The following is a 24,529-nucleotide window of genomic DNA, read 5'->3' on the forward strand; positions in this document are numbered from 1 at the left end:
TACTATGGTTAATTTTTTATTGCCTACTTGGTGCCAGCTACTCGAAGAATTTGTGGTGAAAATTGTCTTTCCAACAAATACAAGGTGTAGAATGTCCATTCTTGAATTCACTGCCAATATTCAATTAAATAAAACTAATACGCAAGTTAAGTTAATATTTTTAGTCTTTAATTTGAAATGTTTTGGTAGAATATATAGCATTGTAGTCTTATTATTTTATATATTGGGATTAGTGAACAAAATTAAACATTAATATATTATCTTTTTACAATTATGAAAACGGTGAATTTGTGGTGTTTAATTTGAGGTTTCCATTGGTCAGTTTATATAATTATGAAAACAGGCTGAAATAGTAGTGGCCTAGTGGGTTTATACTATCTCAAGGCCCACACCACCGTTAAGCCTCGAAGCGGTTAAGGTAATAAAGCAAATTCCAAAACTTCCTCACATGAGCCCCAGTTGTGCGCACAATCCTCCCATAGCTGAACCCCTGTTTTCACTCTCCCCGTGGTTGGTTTTGAGCAGCGTGGTCGTTGTTGGTGCGCCCTTGCCTCCCTCGCGGTTGTTAGTCACATCCTCTTCCACCCGGTCGTCGTGCTTGTTGAGGTAACAAGTTCCAGCTCTTTCATGCTCATAGTTATGTTGCTCATATTGGGTCAGTTATCTATGTTGTGAGCTGAGCATTTTTAGTTGAGTTCGTGCACTATGTATCAATGCTATTAGGAAGAAACCACATTACCTGACATCCACTGGCCACAAGTACAAATTAAATGAGATGCTGACTGGTTCTAATTGCATGCAATCAATCTGTTTTTTTTTTAATTAACTTAACTTTACCTTTCCTTCTATGTGGGTATGAACATTCACAGATGAAATATAAGTCGTTTGGGGGGTTGCATGTTCTAGTCTTCAATGTAACTGTAAAAAAGGGTGCAAGAATATGGCCACTGATAGTTCCTTCTAATTTCTAAGTTAATTATATTAAGTAAAAAAACATTCTCTTGATTAAAAAAAACTGCGATTGGCACAACTGCTATGAATATGAACATTGATAACGGGAATGGTGAATCTAATGGAGTAGATATTGTTCATGCAAATTTGGGAATATTAACTTTAGTCATATTTTCTTAATTAATTCTGTTAGGATTATTAATGATGGATGCTAATTTTAACCATGATTTCTTAATTTATTCTGGTAATGATTATTAATGATGGATGTTAATTTTAATCATAGTACGTTAATTAAAAATATTTGGAATTTAATACACCTGTGATAAATAGGAATATTAAAAAAGGTAATTTTAATCATAGTACCTTAATTAATAATTCTGTATATAAGGTATCATTTCTGTACAGAAAATCCTATGGCTTTATTAGTGTCCTCATCCATTAACAGCTTTCCCCATGAAATTTCATTAGATTCTTCTAATTTACATGTATTTGGATCATTTGGAAAAAATAGACTCTTTTTATATAATCACTATATGTACATATATAGATTGGTTTTTAATATGTTGTTACATAGTTAAAATGTGAGTAATGCTATTTGTTGGTTAATTATTTTATTCTTCCATGAGGAATTAATTTTTTTTTGGCATGATACATGTGTTTTTACTAGGATTGTAAGATGCCCAGGAAAGCTCGCTTCAAGAAAGGCACAAGAGTGGAGCACCGCGTCAGCAGCCTCCAGCTGCACCTCCTGTGTCTTCACCATCCGATGACGATGACTGGCTCATCCCTCCGCCCCCCAGTAATGGTGGTGTCTCTGCAGCAGCTATTCTGCAACCCTTTCATCCGCCCAGGAGCGAACCAAGACCTGAGCCACAGGCCACTAACGGTTCACGAGTGACGGAACCGTGCAATGAAGCCATTGACCCGGAGGCGAACGAGGTAGATTCGTTTGAGGAACACATTGACAGGATGTTTGCTGCTTCTGATGCTGCAAAGCGCAAACGACGAAAGACTACTGAGTTTTGGGATGTTGATCTCATTGGTAACAAGTGTTGAACTTAAAATCTTTTTAATTGATCAGCTTATGATTTGTTATGCTCCTTACATGTGGGGCACATTGAGCACATAAATTACATTTTTTCTTCTTTATTGTTAGATTCTGAAGGTATAATCAAGCAAGCTAAAATGAATGTGAGAGAGGCTATGGAGCGGTCTCTTAATGGTAGCAAGATCATCCTGAGATTCAATGAGGAACTGCAGGCAGTCGGAGATAGAGCTTGCCTGTTAAGTGGCATTCTAGGAGCGCTGGGTTCTGATTACAGCAAATTTCCTATCTGTGAAAAGAGTTGGGCAAAGGTGCAGGGCAAAGACAGGGTTTATGACAATTGTATAAAGGTAATGACTTTTGGCATTGTTTAATCATATCAAACATTCAACTTGCAATTACTTACAGCTGGACAATGTCATCGCAGGAGATGTTCCACTTCCAGGATAGCAGTGGTTTAATCAAGAAATCATTTTTGAAACAAATGGAGAAGTCTTGGAAGGACACAAGGGGGAGGCTGTTTGACTCGCATTACAAACCAACAAGGACACTTAAGCAGAATCTTGAGCAGCGCCCGGAGGGAATTCCTAGAGAGCATTGGAAGTGGTTTATTGAGTATCGTAATGATCCTGCAACAAAGGTACCCCATTCATTTAATACATATACTTTTTTAAAAAATGAATTTCCTTGAAATCAAAAAATGTAATCTGTTTGTTTTGTTGATATGATTTGGTATAAATAAATAGATTTTATTCCGATTGAGCTGAATTTGAACCATGTTGATTAGTATACATGATTAATTCACTTTAATACATCAATTCCCAGCACAGGCTGTTTGACTAAGATCTTAATATATACATGCATGATGCTGAGATTGGTGTACACCAATCTTCCTTATTAGAACCTTATTTGTTGTAGGTTACCATATAAGACAATTAATTTAATTTGAGTACCCCTATTATTATAATTTATGCTATATGATTGTTATTGGCTCACAGGGGCTGCTAAATGTTTTTTCCGTTAGTTGTGGTATGAGTTATGGGTGGCATTTACATATTAGAAATAAAATAATATTGTTAACTTCTTATATGTAAATAGGGACTGCATCCGTATAACTATTCTTTTTGTTAAAGCAATACTTAAATTTAGATTACGTACAGTTTATTCAAATTCCACACTAGTATACTTAATGCCCCATTATTTTGAGTTTCTTACAACGTAGGATATATGTATACTATACTAAGCAAGTTTTAGTACTTCATTGAATTCAAGCTTACTGTTGATTTTTAATAGGCGAAGTGCAAGCAAAACGCGCTGAATCGAAAGAAGCAACTTTACACGCACACTAGCGGATCTAAAAGCTTGGCAAGGGCTAGGAAAGAAGAGGTAATATAAACTTGTAATAGAGAATAAGTGGCTTTTAGTGTTGATTTATTCATAGAGTAAACAATGTTAGAAGTATTGAAAAAATTTATAGAAGTGAAATTCATGGGATAAATTTTATTCTCACAATCACAACTACAAGGAAGGACTGTTGGTAGGGGAGAAGTATGGATCATAAAGCACAAAAGATCTGATGGCAGCTATATACATGAAGAAGCTCGGAGGATTGGTGTAAGTACACTTAGTCATATATGTTGTAACATGTTGGGTTTAGCAATTAAAATGTCTTGAGTATGCTATTAGCCTGGTGTGATTGTGTAATTATGTTTATGCTTGCAGGAAAAAATATCTGAGCTTGAGCAACTGGATGAATCTACAAGAATATTGTCAGAGAATGATTCCTTTGCCCAAGCTCTGGGCAAAGAGCACCCGGGTAGAGTGCGTGGGATGGGACACGGGCCGACACCAAGTCAACTCTTCCGTCCGAGTTCACAGCCGCCGGTGGAAAGAGCTCAAGTAGAAGAGACCCAAAGGATGCTGTGTGAACTACAAGCGGAGGTGACGACCGAAAAATTGAAGAGGAAAGCAATTGAGGATGAATTAGCAGCAGAGAAGACGAAGAGGCAGGAAATAGAGAGTGTGCTGAGTTATCTGGTCCAACAGCAATGTGGGGAGCTGCCTCCAGACATCGCTGCATGGATGAATTCTTTGGACAGACATGGAGGAACATAGATATTAGGATTTATGTGATACTTAGATTTTCAGTACATGTTTTGTTTATGTTAAATATGAGGCATTAAGTATTAGCCAAGTACTTTACCTTTTTGGATGACTATTGAAATACGTTATTGACATTATTAAAATAGACATGTTAGATTGCTTTGCAGTTAAATATTAATGAGTTTTTTTTCATAGTGCAGCATTTTATATAAAAAAAAAAGTTTAATATTCTTTAATTAAGAAAGATGGGAAAAAATATATAAAATATAAAAAATAACAAAAATTAAGTAACGTTAAGATTCTTTAAATTAAAATTAGTTTAGAAAAAAGGGGCTAGATTTGTAAAATTACGCAAAAAAAAAAGTCGGAATAGCGGCGGTTTCAACCCGCCGGGAATAAAATATTTAAAAAACGAAGCCTCAAATAGCGTCGGTTCTAAAACCGCCGCAAATCAATTTCATTAAATACGATCCTTAAAATTGCGGCGGTTATTGTAACACCCTAACTACCAGAGCTCACACTTCCGGCTGCGCGACTCTGATAGCTCGGACATTACGACAACACTTATACTATTTAATACTAAAATATGAGCCTGTTTAAAACTTTAACCCGCAATACCGCTCCCAAAGATACTTTCGTTCGATAACGTACATCCATATATATACATACATATATATAAGTAATACTACAAACATAATCCAATACAATTCCTATCCCTCTTACCGAATATATCAAGATAAAGGCGAGGGTACAATAAACCATAACTAAAACAATACAGAGTATCACAACAACAATTGAATAAGCTCTTCGTAACTTCTGCGCCCATATCCTGAAAGGGGAAAAATGTAAGGGGGTGAGAACATCATCCTCGAAAGGGTTCTCAGTAGAGGGTTTTTGGGAATTACTGTAATAGGATACGTGAAGATAACCGCACCAGTGATTCATAACTGTCTTATGCCTCTTTTCAAAAACAACGGTTTACAATGAAAGTAAAGTCGGAAATCTTTTCGGAAAGAAGAACCGTTCATTTCTCAAAAACTCAAAAGCCTTTCAAAACGGTTTAACTATGCGGAACCAAAATAGCCTTTCATAATTTTATTCCAAACCAGAAACACAAAACCGAAATCAACCGTCAGTTCATCTCTTTCCAACCACGGCCTTAGGCCCAAACAATCCAACCAACAACCAATCACCACAATCCAACAGAGTCCCAGATGCAAACACATATAGGAAGTTCAAGCACAAACAAACAGTTATTACAAGCAGAACAGTTAGCAATTAATCACATAGGCAAACCAAGTATAATATGCACACCCAACCAATGTCACACAAATGCATATGATGCATGCCTGTCCCTAATGGCTGATGATATCATCTGTCGGTTATAGAGCCAACCCGACAAGTCCTGGTAGCTAACCATTGGACTGTCCCTCTGTCGTGCATCCCCAACTCGAGTTATACTCATCATAAACTTGATCATAATCATGATCCATATCCATCACCCTCACTGGTGAATATTTATCCATCACCATCACTGGTGAATATTTATGGGGGCGAGCTCATCCGGGCCTTTCACAGTGCCCGGCCACACTTACGACATAGGGTCAACAGAGTATCAAGTCTCAACCTGGAGCACGTGGTGGCTAGCCACTGCTACTACCCAGGGAAACTCGTATCTCAGATAGTGGAAGTGCAACATTCACATTTATCAATGATTCAGCATAAACATGCATTCAATCTCATCCATGGATCAACATCCATCTCAGCCATCCGGCTCACGGTTCAGTCCAGAACCAGCCAATATTCATATCATACACAGCCATTCCGGCTCATGGTTCAATCCAAAACCAACCAATATGTATAATCATACACAGCCATTCCGGCTCACAACAAAACAGCACTTCCACCATTTAACATCATTAAATTCATAAAGTCGGCATTTAAGCCATAAATTATTTTCTCAATTCATTTCACTTTGAAATCGAGTTTCAACTCTTTTCAGCCTTGGCTTTAAAGATCTCATTTCTCAAATCATCTTAGGCTCATAAGCCACTTTTACTCAAGGTAAATTCCCCTTTGAAAACAATGCCACTCTCGGCATCCTCTTTCCAAACTTCCATAACCATGGCAAGTTAAAGATTTATTTTGAAACATTCAAAATCATCCATTCAACAATGGGATTTTATAACAAAGTTTCTCGGCAGAGTCCCAAGCCTTTAGGGGAGAATAACATATCTCATTTCACCAAATTCATTTAAAATCATTAAAACATTGGCTTTCTGATTTGAGTAAGAAAATAGGATCTAAGCCAAACCGAGTCACGTAATCTTTACTTCTTTCAAAACCATTTCCTTTACTTAAACAAAACCGGCTTCAATTCCATAATTAAATCGGAAGCGTTTCAAACCGATAAGAGAATCATTTTTGTTGTGTTAAACTAGAGTTCAAAGGATACTTTGAATCTTATTTAAAATGTCAAAATAATGAGGCTCATCAATCGAAATCCAATTCCTTTTAAAATCACGAAAACTCTCCCAAGGGACAATCTTTGTGTTTAATAGAGAAAAACATAAACCCGTTTTACCTTTTAAAACAGCCTCAAAGCAAAATTCTCTTTCAAATGACTTGTACCCAAAGACATACTGTTCTTCTTGGAAAATAAGGATAAATCATGATTCTCTTTTCAATAATTCTTTCAAAGCATAACTTCATTGCTTTCTTAATTGTTCGAAGTAAAGGTAATAAAGAAGCCATAATTTCACAATCCTCAAAATAGATAGGAAAGGCATTAAACTCAAGATTCCCCAATTAACATTTCAAATAAGGACTCGGATTCTATAGAAATTTCGGCAGCACCTCCCCTAAAACTTGGACTTTAGCCACCCGGTTCGGGTCCCAACTAAACCGTTTCTCATTCCTTTTCAACAGCTCAAAACCAGAATCAATTCAAAAGCAAGCTAAATCCAACAGTCGCCTCAGTGGCTTATCTCAAGAAAAACCATTTCAAAAATCAACTCAACATCAATCGATTTAACTCATTTCTAAAGCTTTAAAGAATCGGTTCAGCAATAAATCACTTATCAAAACCAAATCAATTAAAGCAACCCAGGCTGAATTTCAAGAGTATTCTATCTTCCACATCATCAAAATAATTGACTCAATTCAAACCAATCCCCAACGGATTAAACTCATTTCAAATCTTTAAAGAATCAACTTCAAACATTACATTTCACAAGCCACACAACAATTCGGCCAAACCAACATCCATAGTCATTCGAGTCAATCAAATAATACATAAGGCAGATACAATCACCAAATACACAATATCTCACATCAGTACCCATATGTAATAATTCCAATAATAAACTATAGTTTTTGGAAAGCGCCCCTACCTCAAAACGCAATTCCATAACCCAAACGCCTCATCAAGTCCTTTCCGCCTCAACCCGAACTGACGGCAACCAAAACCTCAGCTCCAAGCCACTTTCGCAACAGTCTCAACAACTCGAATCGCAACATACAACAACCGAAACTCAATCCTATAGCAATTAACGCCACAAACCTCAGCGTATGATAACAGAACGGTAACTAAAAGGCTTTCAAATCTAAACGCTTACCGAACCGAAGAAGAAACGGCTGAACCGAAGCAGCGGCGGTCTCCGAACCGGTTTGGCGGCAGCTCGGCAGCCACCTCAAGCGGCAGCGATGACCTGAACCATATGCAGTGACAGTGAGGTTTCCAGAAACTCAACGGAAAGGAGAACCAACTTAAGACCCTTACCGATAGACTTTTCCGGCGACGGCAAGGGCAGCCAGAAGCTCCGACGGTGCTCCGGAAGGTCACAGAACCACTCCCGGCGGTCCAAAACCCCTTTCTGACAACGGCAGCTCCGGCAGAGGCAGCTCCGGCAGAGGCAGCGCCGGCGACACAAACGGTGGCTGGACACAGTGGTTGGACTCCCAGCCCAGCCTCCATCCCTTCTCACTCATCGAGCGCGCTCTCCGTTCTCTGTGGTGCTCAATCGGCGGCAGTTCCGACCGAGGCGGCGCCAGTGACGCGATCGGTGGCCAGGCACGGTGGTTGGGTTCCCAGCACACCTTCAGATCTCTCTGTCTCTCCTGCTCGGCGTGACTGAACGGCCTTCCTTTCAACGGCGCACCGGCGGCGAACCCTAGCAGTGGCGGAGGTAGGTGGCAGTTTCTGACGGCCATGGAAGCTCCGGCAGCGTCGCGGCAACGTGAGCTTGCAGCAGCGATGCCCAGGTGCGGCGGCGACGGCGCACGACAGCGCCCCTTCCTCCTCTTTTCTCGCGCCAGCTTCGATGGATTGACAGTGGCGGAGGCGGCGCGAGTCCTCTCTCCTCTTCGCGATTTATGGCATCGGGGAGGGCGGCTTCTGCGGTGGCGCCAGGGGGTGACGGCGGTGCGCGAAGCTTCTCCAACGACGGCAACGACGCGACGGCGCGGTGGCGCGGCGACGGCAACACGATGAGCTTCCTTCCGCCTCTCCTCTGCCGCAACTCAGTCTCCATCTCCCACTCTACCTCAGTTTCTCTCTTTCATGGAAATCAAGGGGAATTGCGTGTATTGCCACTGCTGTTAGAAGGGAAGGCTGCAGCAGCTATGGGGAAACCGGGTCGGGTTAGGGTTTTTAGGGTTAGGGTTTCATTTCAAAATTTAGGGTTAGGGGTATTTTAGTAATTTCAAATAAAAATAGGGATATTATAATAATTAGAAATAAATTCTAATCCATTAATAATAATGTATAAAAATACTATTTGCTCATCAATTTCATAAATTATTTTCAATAAAATGTCCAAATCAAATAATTAGGAGTAATATAATTAAATCCCTTATTTTCCAAAGTAGCAGAATTAATATTGAAAATATTACTTATTTAATTCAAATCATATAGAAATCCTTATTATTTCACAACTACCAACTTTATACTCTGAATATAGAAAATAATCCAATAATTACAAAATTGGATAATAATCGTAACTTATCTCAAGTTCAATAAATCAAAACTTGCCTTAATTATCTTTAATAAAATAATTTCTGAAATTAAGGCTATAAATAACTATATGATTTGAGACTTGATCATAAAAAGACTTTTCAAAGATTCTGGGTCTTACAGTTATAAACTGCCACCAAGGTGTTTGACGCAAAACCGCTGATTTACGGCGGTTATGCCAGCGGTTGCTGGTAACCGCCGCAAAATGTAACTCCCGCGCCCTTATGCACTGCAGATGTTGCTCCGCTGGTAATCTGTTTAGCGGCGGTTCAACACCGCCGCAATTTGGCATATAAACCGCCGCCATTCACCGCTTGTCCTGTAGTGTATATATAACCTTTAGTAATACAAAAACAATTATAGAAATTAATTATTGATATCAATATCAATTTACCACTATTAACATTAGTATCATATTTATGGCAATTAAAATTATAAATTTATGTTTATTTTTTTATTTTTAATTATTGATATCTTAAACCTTTTCTATTATTATTATTATTATTATTATTATTATTATTATTATTATTATTATTATTATTATTAATTGATATCCATATTAATTTATCACCATTAATGTATGTATTAATTTGCCACTAATTATGTTTGATTAAAAATAATAATTAAAAAATATTAATGATTAATAATTAGTATTATACAATTAATATAATAATTAGTATCAATTTGTATCAATGTATGTATCAAGTTGTAGTACAAACATTGAGAATTAGAATTATATAAATTAATATAATAATTAGAATGATTAAAGATATATAATGATTGGCAATTAGTATAATAATGTATTAAATATTAATTTTTATATAATTATAAAAAAGATATTTTTTTTAAAATAGATTGAGAAGAAAGTAAATATAATAAATATATTGAAAGTAGTGTTTTTATTTTAAAGGAAAAAAATTCATAAAAAATTGATATCTCACTTTCAATATTTCTAAAAATACACTAATATACCAATAACACTAATAGTTAAAAAATAATTGTGGAGACTTATTAACAATTAATATCTAAAATAAAAAAATTAAATAACAATAATTAAAAAGAAATATTTAACAAATGTGAGAAATAAAAATAAAAGAAATTGGTAAATAATAAATATAAATATATTAAAGAATGTATTAAATATTGGTTTAATATAATTATAATAAAAATATTTTTCTAAGTTAATATAATTATGTATTATTCATTAAATATTAATTAGAATATTATAATATAGTTATAATAAAAATATTTTTTAAAATAAATTTATTTAAAAAATATAAATTGGTTATTAATAACTGGTGCCATTATCATATAATTATCATATATTATTATTATTATTATTATTATTATTATTATTATTATTATTATTATTATTATTATATTTTCAATTGATAATTGATAAGTAGTTTAATAATGCATTAATTATTGATTTTATAGAACTATATAATAAAGATATTTTTCTAAATTAGTATAATTATGCATTATTATTTAAATGCTAATTATAATATAATGATGATAAAAATATTTTTTAAAATAAACTTAGAAGAGAAAATAATGCATTTATTTTGACAGAAAAATGAATTCATGAGGAATTGACACCTCACTTTTATTGGTTGGGAGAAAATCAAATTTTAGTATATTAAGTGAATAGTTGTGTGTAGCATTTAATAAATCCGATGAAATAATGTGTAGCAAAGTAAAACATACCGGAGTATATATGCATTGTGATGTGTTGTCAAAAGTAAAGAAGGGAAAAGAAAAGGAACGCACAGGATGAGCCAACCGCTGAAAAAAGTTAACACCATTTACTTAATATATTAAAATTGGGTTTTTCCCCAACTAATGGAAGTGAGGTATCGATTCCTCATGAATCCATTTTTCCGCCAAAATAAATGCATTATTTTGTCTTCTAAGTTTATTTTATAAAAATATCTTTATTATAATTATACTATAATTAGTATTTAAGTAATAATGCATAATTATACTAATTTAGGAAAATATCTTTATTTTTAGAAAGTACTATTCTCATGTAATGAAAATACTATTCTCTCTTTTAAAATTATTTTTTAAAAAATATCTTTATTATAATTATATTACAATTAATATTTAATAAATAATGCATGATTATACTAATTTAAAAAATATATTTATTTTTAAAAAGTACTATTCTCATGTAATGAAAGCGCTATTCTCTCTTCTAAAACTATTTTTAGAAAAATATCTTTATTATAATTATATTACAATTAGCATTTAATGAATAATGCATAATTATAATAATTTAGAAAAATATCTTTATTATAATTATATAAAATAATCTACTTAATATGCTAAAATTTTATTTTCCCCCAACTAATGAAAGTAAGGTGTCAATTTCTCATGAATTTATTTTCTTTTCCAAACAAATGCACTATTCTCCCATCTAAATTTATTTTAAAAAATATCTTTATTAAAATTATATTACAATTAGCATTTAATGAATAATGCATAATTATACTAATTTAGAAAAATATCCTAATTATAATTATATAAAAAATTAAACATAAATTTATAATTCTAATTGCCATAAATATGATACTAACGTTCATAGTGGTAAATTGATATTGCAATAATTAATTTTTATAATTATTTTTGTACTACTAAAGGCTATATATAGTATTTTTTTGCGGTTAATGAGTCTAAATCTAAGAATCAAAGCATTCATTTTTTTTCTAATCTGTTATTCTTCTTTGATTGGGCAATTGTTTCTAAGGAGCTTTGTAGGTCAAGTTCAAGTCACATCCCTCCATATTTTCTATGTTTGTCCGAAAATATTCGAAATGGAGCATATAATGAGATTGAATTTCCTCAATTTATGTTCAGTTTTGGTGCATTAATGCAATGCCATTGAGGAGAATAAAGTCAATTTAGTTTGACAATTTTAACAAGAAGATAGTCTAAATTTGTACGGATTCTAAGTGTTCGATCTTATGATGTTATTTTGGTTGATTGTTATGAGAATGACTTTAATATATACGTATTTAAGGATTAGAATAAATTAAATATTATTTAAGTAATTTAGTTCTAATGTTGGTATTATTTGATTAAATTAGTTTTAGAGAAATTTAAATTGTTGTCTCAATTTATATATTATGACTATTCTTTTTGGATATGTTATTTTTAAACTTTTTGCCAAAAAATTGTATAATGGCATCATTTTATTAATAACAAAAATTTTAACAGTTTATTTACAAAAATATTTGAAATTGTATTGTGACTTTTTTTAAAGGTATATCCTTTTATTAATATACTATTGTTAGTTTTATCGTTTAACATAAAATAAATCAGTAAATTCTCTTTATTTTATACACGTACAAAGTTATAATTTCTTATATTATTCACTCATTTGTCCTTAATTTGGTACTTTTAATTTAACTTTTTTTTTGTTCAATTAGATGTTATTGGACTCTTGACTGGAAAAGAAAAACTTATATCATAGTCAAAAATAGAAAAAAGTGACCAATACTGATCTTCATGATTTGTAATATGTAAAATTTTAATATTTTAATATGAATATTTCTTTTGATAATAATTATGTGTTGTAGTGTAAATTTCTTTTTCTTTATGTATTACTACTTACTCTCTTAATTCTCGCTTTCATTCAAAAATGAGAAAAAAAAAAGATGTACACTAAGCTATGAGATCAATTTATAATCCAATTACTTGATCATTTATGTGATCACCGAGCAATCCAATACATAATTTATTCTCTAATTTATAAAATTTAACAAAGACATTGGTAAACATATTGTTTCGCATTTACTTATATATTTTATTTATTTATGTTATATTTGTAATTATATTATATCTATTTTTATCAATATTTTTTTAAACAAAAATACTGTTAGTGTTAGCACATGGTGTATTAAATAAATTAAATAATAGTAGAAACACGTAACTATTTTCTTTTTCAATCAAGATTCAGTAAAATACTGTAATTTAGACTTGCAATATCAATATATTAATAGCAAAATGGAGAAAAAATGTAATATTATATCAAAAGAATTTTTTTTAAATCATAATTGTAATTTATGATTGAAATCATAATTTAAATATTTTAAACGGGATAATTTCATTTAGAAAATTCATAATTCAAACATAATTTTTATACACTTAATAGCTACATTCGAGTTAATACATTTAATATTATATTTAAAAAATACGAACAATGCACATCATATTATTTATTTATTAATTAAATTATTATAATTCAAATTAATTTTAATTGAATAATTTAAAATTACAATTTCAATTTTATTACGTGCATAGCACGGATTATTACACTTGTAAAAGGACTAAAAGTCAATCGTTCAGTTGAATCAATCTAAAATAATAATATTGCATTTTTTTACATCTTCATTATATGAGTTGCTGATAAATAAAATGCTCCTCATGTTTGCAGGTAATAAAAGAGCACACGAGACAGAGATTCAAATACAAATAATTAAAAAAAAAATTTTTATTGAGGGAAAAAATGAAAGAGAGAAAGATATTCATCAGCACATGCATATATATTATTGGTCACAAATACAATAGGATGATTGACTTGACCAAAAATTGATTTATCGCACAACATTAATTTGTAAATATCGTTATGTGTTAGGTAAGCATTGAGAATCGTAAAAAAGGACCTCTTTTCTATTAGATTGTTGCCGAAACAACAACGTTAATAATAAGCCTGAAGCCAAAAAAAAAAAAGGAAGAATAAGAGAAGATGGTGATGAGAATCGAAGAGTAAAATAAACAACTTCGTATGCAGCTATTTATATGTGAAATTGTTTAGGATAAAGAAATAAAAAAGGTAAAACGGAAAACCACCTTCGAAAAAATATGAAGAACCACCTTTAGGAGGCTTTAGGTATTTATATGTTCGAGAATAAGAAAGTCCATCAAGGTAATTTATTATTCACATTATAATCTCTTACCATGATTCTTGTATAATAATTTATTCTATTAAATTATATTCATTATTCATTTATTCCCATGTCTTTTCTTTCTATTATTATTTACAAAAGTCAAATATAAGTATGAATTTTTAGATAATTATGATATTTCAAAATATTATATTTACAACACTAAATTAATCATTTTATATATATTTATATATATATATATTGATTAACTTATTTTAATATATAATTATATTTTAATATATATATTTTATACAAATTAATCTCTTATATCCATATAATATCATTAATATTTTTTCTTTGAATATTTTTTTATTTTTTATTAATATCATTATAATATCTTTTTTTTGCTACTAAATGTCATGGTTATTAATTATGTATATGTAGTAAGATGATCGAAAACTGACATACAGTTGATAATTTAATAATATTTAATAATTTTTAATTATTAATTTTATATAAAAACATCTATAATAAATTATACAGGAGAAAGTATTTTTTTAACTAAATTAATATGTATTTATTATTTTATTACATTCAATTAGAATAAATAATAAATTATCTATTTTGTTATGCATCTTATAAAATAATGAATTAAAGTAATTGATAATAATTAATTGATATAAATTATAATAAATTGTGTAATATTTAAATATCTAATCAAATCAATTAGTTGATATAATTAATTTATCGTAATGAATTGAATTTAATGAGTTAAAAGAAATAAATCACGAAAGTATGCCACATGCTCACGTCAACTTTATCGTTAAGTATAAAAACCTAATTTTTATATAATAGAATAGATAGATAAATTATTATTATTATTATTATTATTATTATTATTATTATTATTATTATTATTATTATTATTATTATTATTATTATTATTATTATTATTAATTGATATCAATATCAATTTTTCACCATTAATGTACGTATCAATTCGTCATTAATTATGCTTGATTAAAAATAATAATTAAAAAAATATTAATAATTGACAATTAGTATTATATAATTAATATAATAATTTAATAGTTAATATTAATATTTTTATTGATATTTAATTTAATAATGTATTAAATATTAATTTTATATAATTATAATAAAGATATTTTTCTAAATTAGTATAACTATGTATTTTTTATTAAATGCTAATTGTAATATAATTATAAAGAAGATATTTTTATAAAATAAATTTAGAAGAGAAAATAGTACATTTATTTTGGAGAAAAAAAAACTCACGAAGAGACACCTCACCTTTATTAGTTGGGGAGAAAACTCAGTTTTAATATATTAAGTAGATAGAATTTTAATAATAATACACGGGTAATTGAAATAGTTTATATACATATTTTTTAAGTTATTATTATTATTATTATTATTATTATTATTATTATTATTATTGGATAATGAATAAGAATTAGAATTATATCAATATTTTTAAAATCAATATAATTTAAATAACTAAAAATATTTAAAATCAATGTGCATTATTAATATCATAAGATTTGATCATTTTAGGATTAGAATCAAATATTCTTACTATCAGTGCAATTATCATCATATTATTATTATTATTATTATTATTATTATTATTATTAAAAGTATTTTTAATTGATAATTGATAAGTAGTTTAATAATGTATTAAATATTGATTTAATATAATTATAATGAAGATATATTCCTAAATTAGTATAATTATATATTATTCATTAATGTTAATTATAATATAATTATAATAAAAATATTTTTTATAAAATAATTTAGAATAGAGAATAGTGTATTCATTTTGGAGGGAAAACGGAATTACGAGGGATCGACACCTCACTTTCATTAGTTGGGGAAAAACCCAATTTTAATATATTAAGTAGATAAGTAGATATTATAAAACTATAGACGTCAATTCCTCATTCAATTCTTCACTATACCTATATTAATTAATTAATTAATTAATTAATTAATTACTTTCTTTATAGTGGCAACAACAGCACATACAGAATAATCTCTCTATTCTTTAATTGTTGCCTTTCAGGTGCTTCTCGTTGTTTTTCGTTTTTTAAATTCTTTTGTCATAAATCTATTTTTCCTATTGCTAGCTTTACCTTTTTGTGTTCCAACTTTTGATGTTAATCTTCTCCACTTACTGAATTGTATTATATTATATCACCATTATTATTTCCATCTTCTTTCGTCACTATATTTTGGGTGTTCTAGGACAGGTTACACCTAAGGTAGCACGCTCCACTTTGTTCTCGCAACATATATTAAAGCAGTGTTATGAGTTTAATAATCATATCCCTCAAAGGACACTTATTATAATAATTTAAAAAAAATTAAAACAAACACAATTATAATAAAGTTACATTAATGCTAGATTGCTAGTGAAATAAGAACAAAAAAAAAAAAAAAACAGTTAGAACTTGTGTTATTAATTAACTCTTCCCTTAGAATATTATTAATTAATTTATCTGGTATTGGAGTACATAATTAGTGTTTTAAAAACATTATCTACGCAAGAATAATATCTAAAATTACTCAATTATTTCAGTAATAATTTAAAAAATACAAAATAAAAAAAATTAATATAAAATATGACAATTTTAGACTGCTTTATTTTCTATCAAATATTTTTTATACCTGAAAACTAGATTTATGGCTAGATTTAATCAGCTTCATTTTCTTTATTTATTAACCAGAAAATAATTCAAAATCTGGGTGTACAGTGGAGGCACTACTTTATATATATATAACCGAGTAAATTATAATTTTTGTTTAATATTAAAACTTATTATTTCAAATATTCATATGAAAACAGATAAAAATTAAGAATATGAGTGTTTCTTTTTTATAACTTTCTTACAAAAATTAAAAAGATACTTTACCCATAATAAATTACTATGATGATTAGGGTTCTAAGACATTCTTTCCATTTTATTATTTGAAATTGTTGCATTCATCCAACATAGACATGGGTGGTGATTCCATGTTGTTTTATTATAGAGTTAGTTAATGATGGGAAACTAGGAGGTAGAGGTGCTTATAAAAAGCATACAAATACCTACTACTCTTTCGTGTGTCCACCATATGACTCACATTTATAGGAGCCTATATATTCAGCTTTTTATACATAAAGAGCTGATTCTCAATTATGAACAAGATCATGGCTAGAAGGGTATGCACTTTGATCATGGCATTATTAATTGAATTGATGTAATAATAATAATGCATGCATGCATGCACCCTCTTTTTGTTGCAGAAATTAAAAAGAAGTTTGAGAATGAATAAACCAATTCCAATTCGGACAGAGATAGAATTATACTTATTTTACTTTTTATTTTTTAAATAACATTATTATTAATAGGTGAATAAAATACATATGATATGTCCTAGCTAGAAATTAAATAAAGGCTACTGTGGTGGCTATGAAGCATTGAGTAATGAGTACGACTATTGATCACCTATAAAATTTTTTTCTATGGGCCCCTAAGTGGATGTATATGTCCGAGGGATCTAAAGTCGTGTCCTAATCTCGGTACAATAGTCATTACAAAAAAAAAATAAAAAAAATAAAAAATACCTATAATAATATTCCAATGTTAGTGAGTTCTTAATTGCAACATATTGGTACTACACTAAGATTGATCAAGATGGCAAAAAAAAAAAAAAAAAAAAATCGGCAGAATTTTTTAGAAATTTGGACCGATGAGTTTCGGTTACAATTAATTAGAGATCTTTATCAAATGTAATTTTAAACTTTTACAAACCAAACATATTTTCAAATAATTTTAATAAAAAATCGATAATGTAGATAAACATGCAAAACTGCGATTCAAATCATTAAATTAAGGGAATCAACGTAACTCTTATAATAAAAGATCAAATTTTTTTTTCAATATCGTATTGACCTGGCAAAAAATACTCTGTCAAGAATCTATGGACTTCACGTTTTACAAGATTTGATATTTTATCTCCATACCATGGCTTTTTGTTTAGATTAAAGCACATTTTCTTAACATGTATATCATCTTCTCTTTGTTGGTTTTCTAAAATTTCATTGTTTGCTTCCGGAACCTTATTGAGATCAAACTGTATGGATCTGTCAATTCCAACATAGGAGATATCATCTAAATCATCTTCTGAATCAGACTCTTCCCCATCTAGATTGTCAGGAACTATTTCTCTAGAATATTCAGGTAATACTGAAAGTATTAACATGCATACAACAAAATAAATATAATCAAAAGAAACTGAGAACTCCCAAGTCATTATATACTGACTTATAAAAAAACGAACGACAATATGCTAAGACAATTTTAAAATTAAACGCAAATTATCGACAATTACCATCTCCTTGTTGGTAGTTTAGGGAAATTTCTTAGACAGAAGCTCTGTAGCGTATGTTGTGCTTGCAGAGGATGTTGAAAAGTCTTCAGTTTTTATTTGTCCTGTTTCACCGTCATGATATGTTCATTAATGTTTAAAAAACATAATACTATTGGAATTGATATTGAATATTACATATCAAGATTATAAAAACTGCAACATTAAGAACAACAATTGAAACAACATTAAAGATTTAACGTAAACTAACTTCTGATGAAAAAAATGTTGAAAGAAACGAAAAATCTGCTTTTACTCATGAAAATTTACAATACAATAAATACTTAACTGCAAATCCAAAATACACCAAGTTTTTTGTAACCGAAGAAAACAACGTACAACGTTCAGTTTATTTAACTTAGTTCATGAGATAAAGATCCTTTTTAAATTACGTTAAAATTCTTCATATAAGCATTACGTAACATCATCGATATTCTCTGAAGCATTTTCTGTGGAGTCTTCTATATCATCCTCTCTTGTCAACTTTAAATCTCCAATGTCACCTTCCGCTGACATATTCAACCCTGGCTGTGGAGAAAACCAACTTCAGCTTCTTCATTCTCTTCTCTCATGTCATAGTGAAAAAGTCATAATGAAAGTCCTTTACTTCTATTTCTCTTTTGTGCAATAAATAGATAGTAATTTTTTTCCATACCCTTCTTAGAGAACGGCGTGAGAAAAGAGTCTAAGCTGAGCGTGAAGGAGGTTATAGCACTTCCTTCCAATACAAAGATAATACTCTCAAATAACAAAAAGTTGCAACCAATTGGTCAGGCAGCTGGACTATTCAGTATTAGGGAGTTTGGGTGCTAATTGTTCAAACTTTTCCATATGTGAAGAAAGTTGGAAGCACGTGAACAAAGCCAAGAAGGAACATGCATACGACATGATTAAGGTACACCTTTAAGTTTCAACATATTAAGCAAATTTAGTATTCAATTTTTTTTGTGTAAGAACTTTTGCATGGGTAAACTAAATTGCTAGTTAAGTTTCCATATTTCATTTTTCATATGTTTATGTCAGCATTTCTATATTATACGTAACAATAACTTCTTGTACTGGAGTTGCGTGTTAAACTTTTTCAATTTAAAGCAGCCTGTAATAGTTGTGGATATTCTTCAAATTACCAGTCTTATGCTTGTTAGTTGGTTTTGGTTAATGATAATAGCAACTGATTGCAGCGGGTCTTTCACTATGAAGATGATGCCGGAGGAAAAATAAAGCGAAAAATTATGAAAAGGATAGAAAAGAATTGAAAGGATACAAGACACAACTTGTATCATAAGTGTTACAAAGAAACAAGGACTTTTGATGAAAATCATAAGCATCGCCTGAAAGGAATAGAAGAAGATCACTGGAAATGGTTCCTTGAATATCACCAGAAGGAAGAAACAAAGGTAGGCCTTGGTATTTTTTGTTATATTATACTCCTTACATTTTATATTCAACATCTCATTCTCATTTATATTATACCCAGGACGAGTTCGTACCTTAGGTGCTGGACCATGTCCTACCCAAGTATTTGGTAACACTGCTAGACAATCATCGGGTTCTGGTGAGCCAAATGAAGAGTATGAGAGGAGGATTGCAGAATTAACTGCTAAGATAGAAGAAGAGCAGGTGAAGAGACAGTCGATAAAGAAGGTTTTGGGATATATAATCCAATAGCAAGGAGGCAATTTGCCAGCTGACGTTGCTACAACGCTAGATGATTTGGACAGTATACCGACCTCATCGCGCGCAAGGCCATCTTCATCTGGCAACCATGACCCGCAACAAAAATAATGACTTTCAATCAATGTTATTAGACACTATTGAATTTAAGTTGGTTTAGTACATTATGTTTATTTTCTTCAAATTATGAAATTTTACTTTATATTGAATCATGCACTTATGACAATCTCATTATATAAATTATGTTTGCATATATATAATTTGGTTTGTTATGTTATTTAGTTGTTTTATTTGGTTGGAAGTTATTTAAATTAATCGGCAACTAATAAATTAAAGTTGAATAAACATACTATTTTAAAAGAGGCAAATAATAAAAAAGCTAGAATTTTAATGGAAATCCTGAATTTCCGCAAAATAAGCATATTGTATGTTTTCCGACATTTAAAACCGCCGAAAAACGACTGCCGTTTTCAATTCCCTGCCGTTTAGTGGCGGTTTGTAACCGCCGGGAAACCATTTTTATTACATGGTGGTTATTGCAGCAGTTAGCTAAAACCACTGCTAACCATTTACCCGCGGCCTATCTTCCAGTGTTTGGTGTAACCGCCACAATATGTTTGGCGGCGGTTGAAAACCGCCACAATATGGCCCCAAAACCGCCGCAAATGTCGATTGTGTTATAGTGAAATAACCCAGTATATTATCAGCACGAACAACCTACGATTAAAGCTACACCTCATTCAATAAAAAAAAAAAGAAAATCTTAAAATAAAAATAAAATTAGTAAAATATAAAAATTTAATAATCAAAATTAATAACATTTATAAAAACACTTATACAAATATTTTATAAATATTTCTTAAATCTTATAAAAATGAATTAATTACCCTAAACTCAAAACCCTAACTATTCTTACTTAACTTAGTTTATCTAAATTCAACTCTAAATTACTCTAACTTCAACTCTAAACTAAATTCTAAATTAATTTATCTAACTAATTATACTAAACTACAACCTACCTAACCTAACTTTATTTAATTTCTAATTATACTAAATTAATGTAACCAAGGTTAATAACATGTTTCATTAAAAATGTAATCAAAAATAAAAAACTAATAAAACCCTAAACAAATAAAAAAAATTGAAAAAAAATCAAAGTATTACCTTTGGTGGTGGTTGTAGGGTGGTTTCGGCGCGATGGTAACAGAAGGTGGCAGTGAAACCTATGGTAGTGGAGCTAAGATTCAAGGTTTCTAACTTTTCTAATAACAAAAAGGAAAAATCGACAGCAAATTTACCTCTAGCATGGTGGTCTTCAACAATAGCGACAGTAGAATGGTGACGACCTTCAACGATGATGGGACAGTGGAGCTATTTCGGTGGAGACGCGGCAGAAGCTTTCCACAAAGACTCCAAAAACAATGGTGGCTACGATAACTCTAGGTGGGGTAGTAATCTTCTTCAATGGTGGAGAGGGGGAGAGATAAGAGAGAGAGGGAGAGAGAGAGAGCGCGCGCATTTGCATAAGTGAGAGGGAGGGAGGCCATGTTTGAATTTTACCCCAATTTTACCGTCGGATTTATCGACGAAAAAATTCAATGGTATAAATTTTGTGGTTACTAAAATCATACATTTCAGTGGATTTATCAGCTGATAAATCAGACTGTAAAATTGGCGTCATGTTTAAGCTAATTCGCGCCCAAATTTATCATCGAAATTACCGAATCTAACGGTAAATATTTAGGGTGACAAATTATTAATTCAAACCCATGAAAAATCTAAACGTAAATTCGATGGAAACGTTCCATCCTGAATTCGACGATAATCATCGAATTTCTTGTAGTGGGAGTTGTTTGGGAAAAATATAAAACATAAAAATAGCACCAAATTTTTTAACCGCGATACAGAAGTTTCTTAACTTTGACATCAGAATTTCTTACCTATGACATAAGAATTTTTTAAGAAAAATTTCTCCAGACTCTGGACTTGATGTAGTAGTTTCTTAACAAGACCTTATTTGGCTTATTCTTCTTTTTTTCTTTTTTTTTTGTTATGCATGTTTTTTGTTCTTATTCTTTTTTGAGTGAGAGAAATAAAAAAAAAATAGAATAAAGAAGATGATGATGCGGAAGAAGAGATAGGAGGAAGAGAAAAAGACGTAGAAAAAGGAGGAGAAGGAAAAAGAAAATGACGTAGGGCATGTACATAAAATTCAGTTATTTACATAGGTTTTCGTTTCAACCGAATAAAAGTGACGTGTGAATTTGAGATGTATTATTTCAACTTGGTTGGACTAGGTTAAGTAAATAGTTTGGATGAAGTAACTTTTCTATTACTAAAATTCAACTAATTTAATAACTAAATTTGACAAAATTCCATAAGATATGGATTTTCAAATTTGTAGTATTATCATCTGTTACGGAGGAGCTGACCTAAAGCTTAAATTGGGTTGGCTTCGGGGACGAGAAAGGCAAACTGGTAGTAGGAGTATCTTCTAGAAATTTTAATGCACCACATGTCAAATATCAATTAAGGAGATATAAGAATTAAAGTTAAATAATATATCTTAAACTTGTATTAAAATCTTTATTTATAATATTTGGATGGAAATCCTGAGGAGTAAATCTCATAGTGGTCCCTGAAATTCATGCTAGTACTTAATTTGCTCTTCCAGATTCTGATTTCATTATAGTAGTCCCTCATATTGAGTTTCAATCACCATAATAGTCCCTAAACTCCTTTCCAGTGCTCAGTCAGTTGTACAGTAATGACGTGGCATTCCGTTGTTACATTAGAGTGTACAATGGCTAAGTGATGTGGCCAAATTGAAGTTGTGACCCAATTTGGTCCCTCCCCTTTATAAACCCTAATTCTTCTTCTTCTTCTTCTTAAAGCACCAACTTCCTTTTCCATGCTTCTTGATGTGATCAAGTGCACTAAAGATGAGGCTCATCTTCTTTAAGTGTATGAGATTCTGATGACGGGATTTCTTATATCCTTTTTCACATTATTTTTAGTATGTTTTTAGTTATATTTTATTAAATTTTATTAAATTTTAATAGATTTTAGTGCAAAAATTCATATTTGGATACTACTTTGAGTTTTTTGTATTTTTCTTATGATTTCAGGTGATTTTTGGGTGAAATTGGCAAGTTTTGGCAAAGTCTGATTCAGAGGTAAAGAAAGGATAGCAGATGCTGTCAGATCCTAACCTCCGTGCATTCCAACGTGCATATCTGGAGCTACAAAGGTCCAATTGACCTGCTATCAATAGCGTTGGAAAGCTAACTTCCATAGCTTTCCAGAAATATATAATAGTTTATACTTTTCTTTGGAAATGACTTCCCAAAACGGGCGTTGAACGCCCAACTTACTCTCTTTCTGGCGTTCAACGCCCAAGAAGGACCAGCCTCCCAAGTTGAACGCCCAAAACTGGCGTTCAACACCAGCCAGGGAGTAAGAACCAAAGTTGAACACCCAGAACTTGAGTTAGACGCCAGACATCATCCCAAACACTCACCAAGTGGGCCCCAAATTGAATTTTAGCACTTCTTAGCTTATTTTATTTTATTTTATTTTTGTAATTTTTAATTTAAAACAATATCTTTTAGGTTTAATTTTAGAATTTTTATTATAAATAAGGGACTTCCTTCCTCCTAAGAACTATGCCTCCCAGGAGGGGAGAAGCACATACATTACTTCTGTTTTCTCTGTAAAGTATGAGCGGCTAAACCTCCTAGGTTAAGGATAGGAGCTCTGCTCATTTCCATGGATTAATATTATTACTTTTCTACTTTAATACATGTTTGATTCTATTCATGATGTATTGTCACTCTTCATCTTTATGAATCTGGGGTGGAACGAGAGTATGAACCCTTATTCTACATGAGCTTTTGTGAAGCCTTAGCCGGATAGTATTAAGCTACTGCTTGAGAATACATCACAGGTTCCAACAAGTTATCTGGGCTAATTGGGATACGTGACATAAAATCTCGTTAGTCATGGGTAATTGAAGTCTCTGTGGCGTTAAGGCTAGAATACTGAGCATCATTCTCATATCCGAAAGATCTGACCTTGTCTATGGCATTTTGAGTAGGATCACCAGAGATTGAATTGCGTGAGCTTCACCCTTGTCCAGATTGAATGACCACTGCTGGTGTTTGGTTTGGATCAGAGGATATTAATGACCACTAGCCCTGGCTTAATCACTTACAGCCTTGCCATTGAATGAATCACTCATTGTTAAAGTAGTCAGTAAGAAGTATTACTCCGGAAGAACAAGCATCTCCGAGGCCTTAACTGATTTCTCACTATTGTGTCTACTTCAATTCTTAATTGCTTTCGTTATTGTTTTGTTTATGCGCCTACAACAACAACAATAAACTTTCTATTCGCCTGATTAAGATCTGCAGGATA

At 31.2% G+C, this 24,529-nt stretch overlaps 1 protein-coding gene across 1 annotated transcript; it reads left to right on the top strand.

Moving 5' to 3' along the window:
* Positions 1-1,920: 1,920 nt before the first annotated feature.
* LOC110268366 (uncharacterized) lies at positions 1,921-4,111 on the top strand. Its single transcript, XM_088507308.1, has 6 exons — positions 1,921-1,993; positions 2,108-2,346; positions 2,424-2,636; positions 3,290-3,380; positions 3,507-3,610; positions 3,719-4,111. The coding sequence occupies exons 1-6, from the start codon at positions 1,921-1,923 to the stop codon at positions 4,109-4,111; spliced, it is 1,113 nt and encodes a 370-aa protein (XP_088363434.1).
* Positions 4,112-24,529: the final 20,418 nt, after the last annotated feature.

Source organism: Arachis ipaensis, chromosome B10, assembly GCF_059453495.1.
Source record: "Arachis ipaensis isolate K30076 ecotype BB chromosome B10, ASM5945349v1, whole genome shotgun sequence".
NCBI lineage: Eukaryota > Viridiplantae > Streptophyta > Magnoliopsida > Fabales > Fabaceae > Arachis > Arachis ipaensis.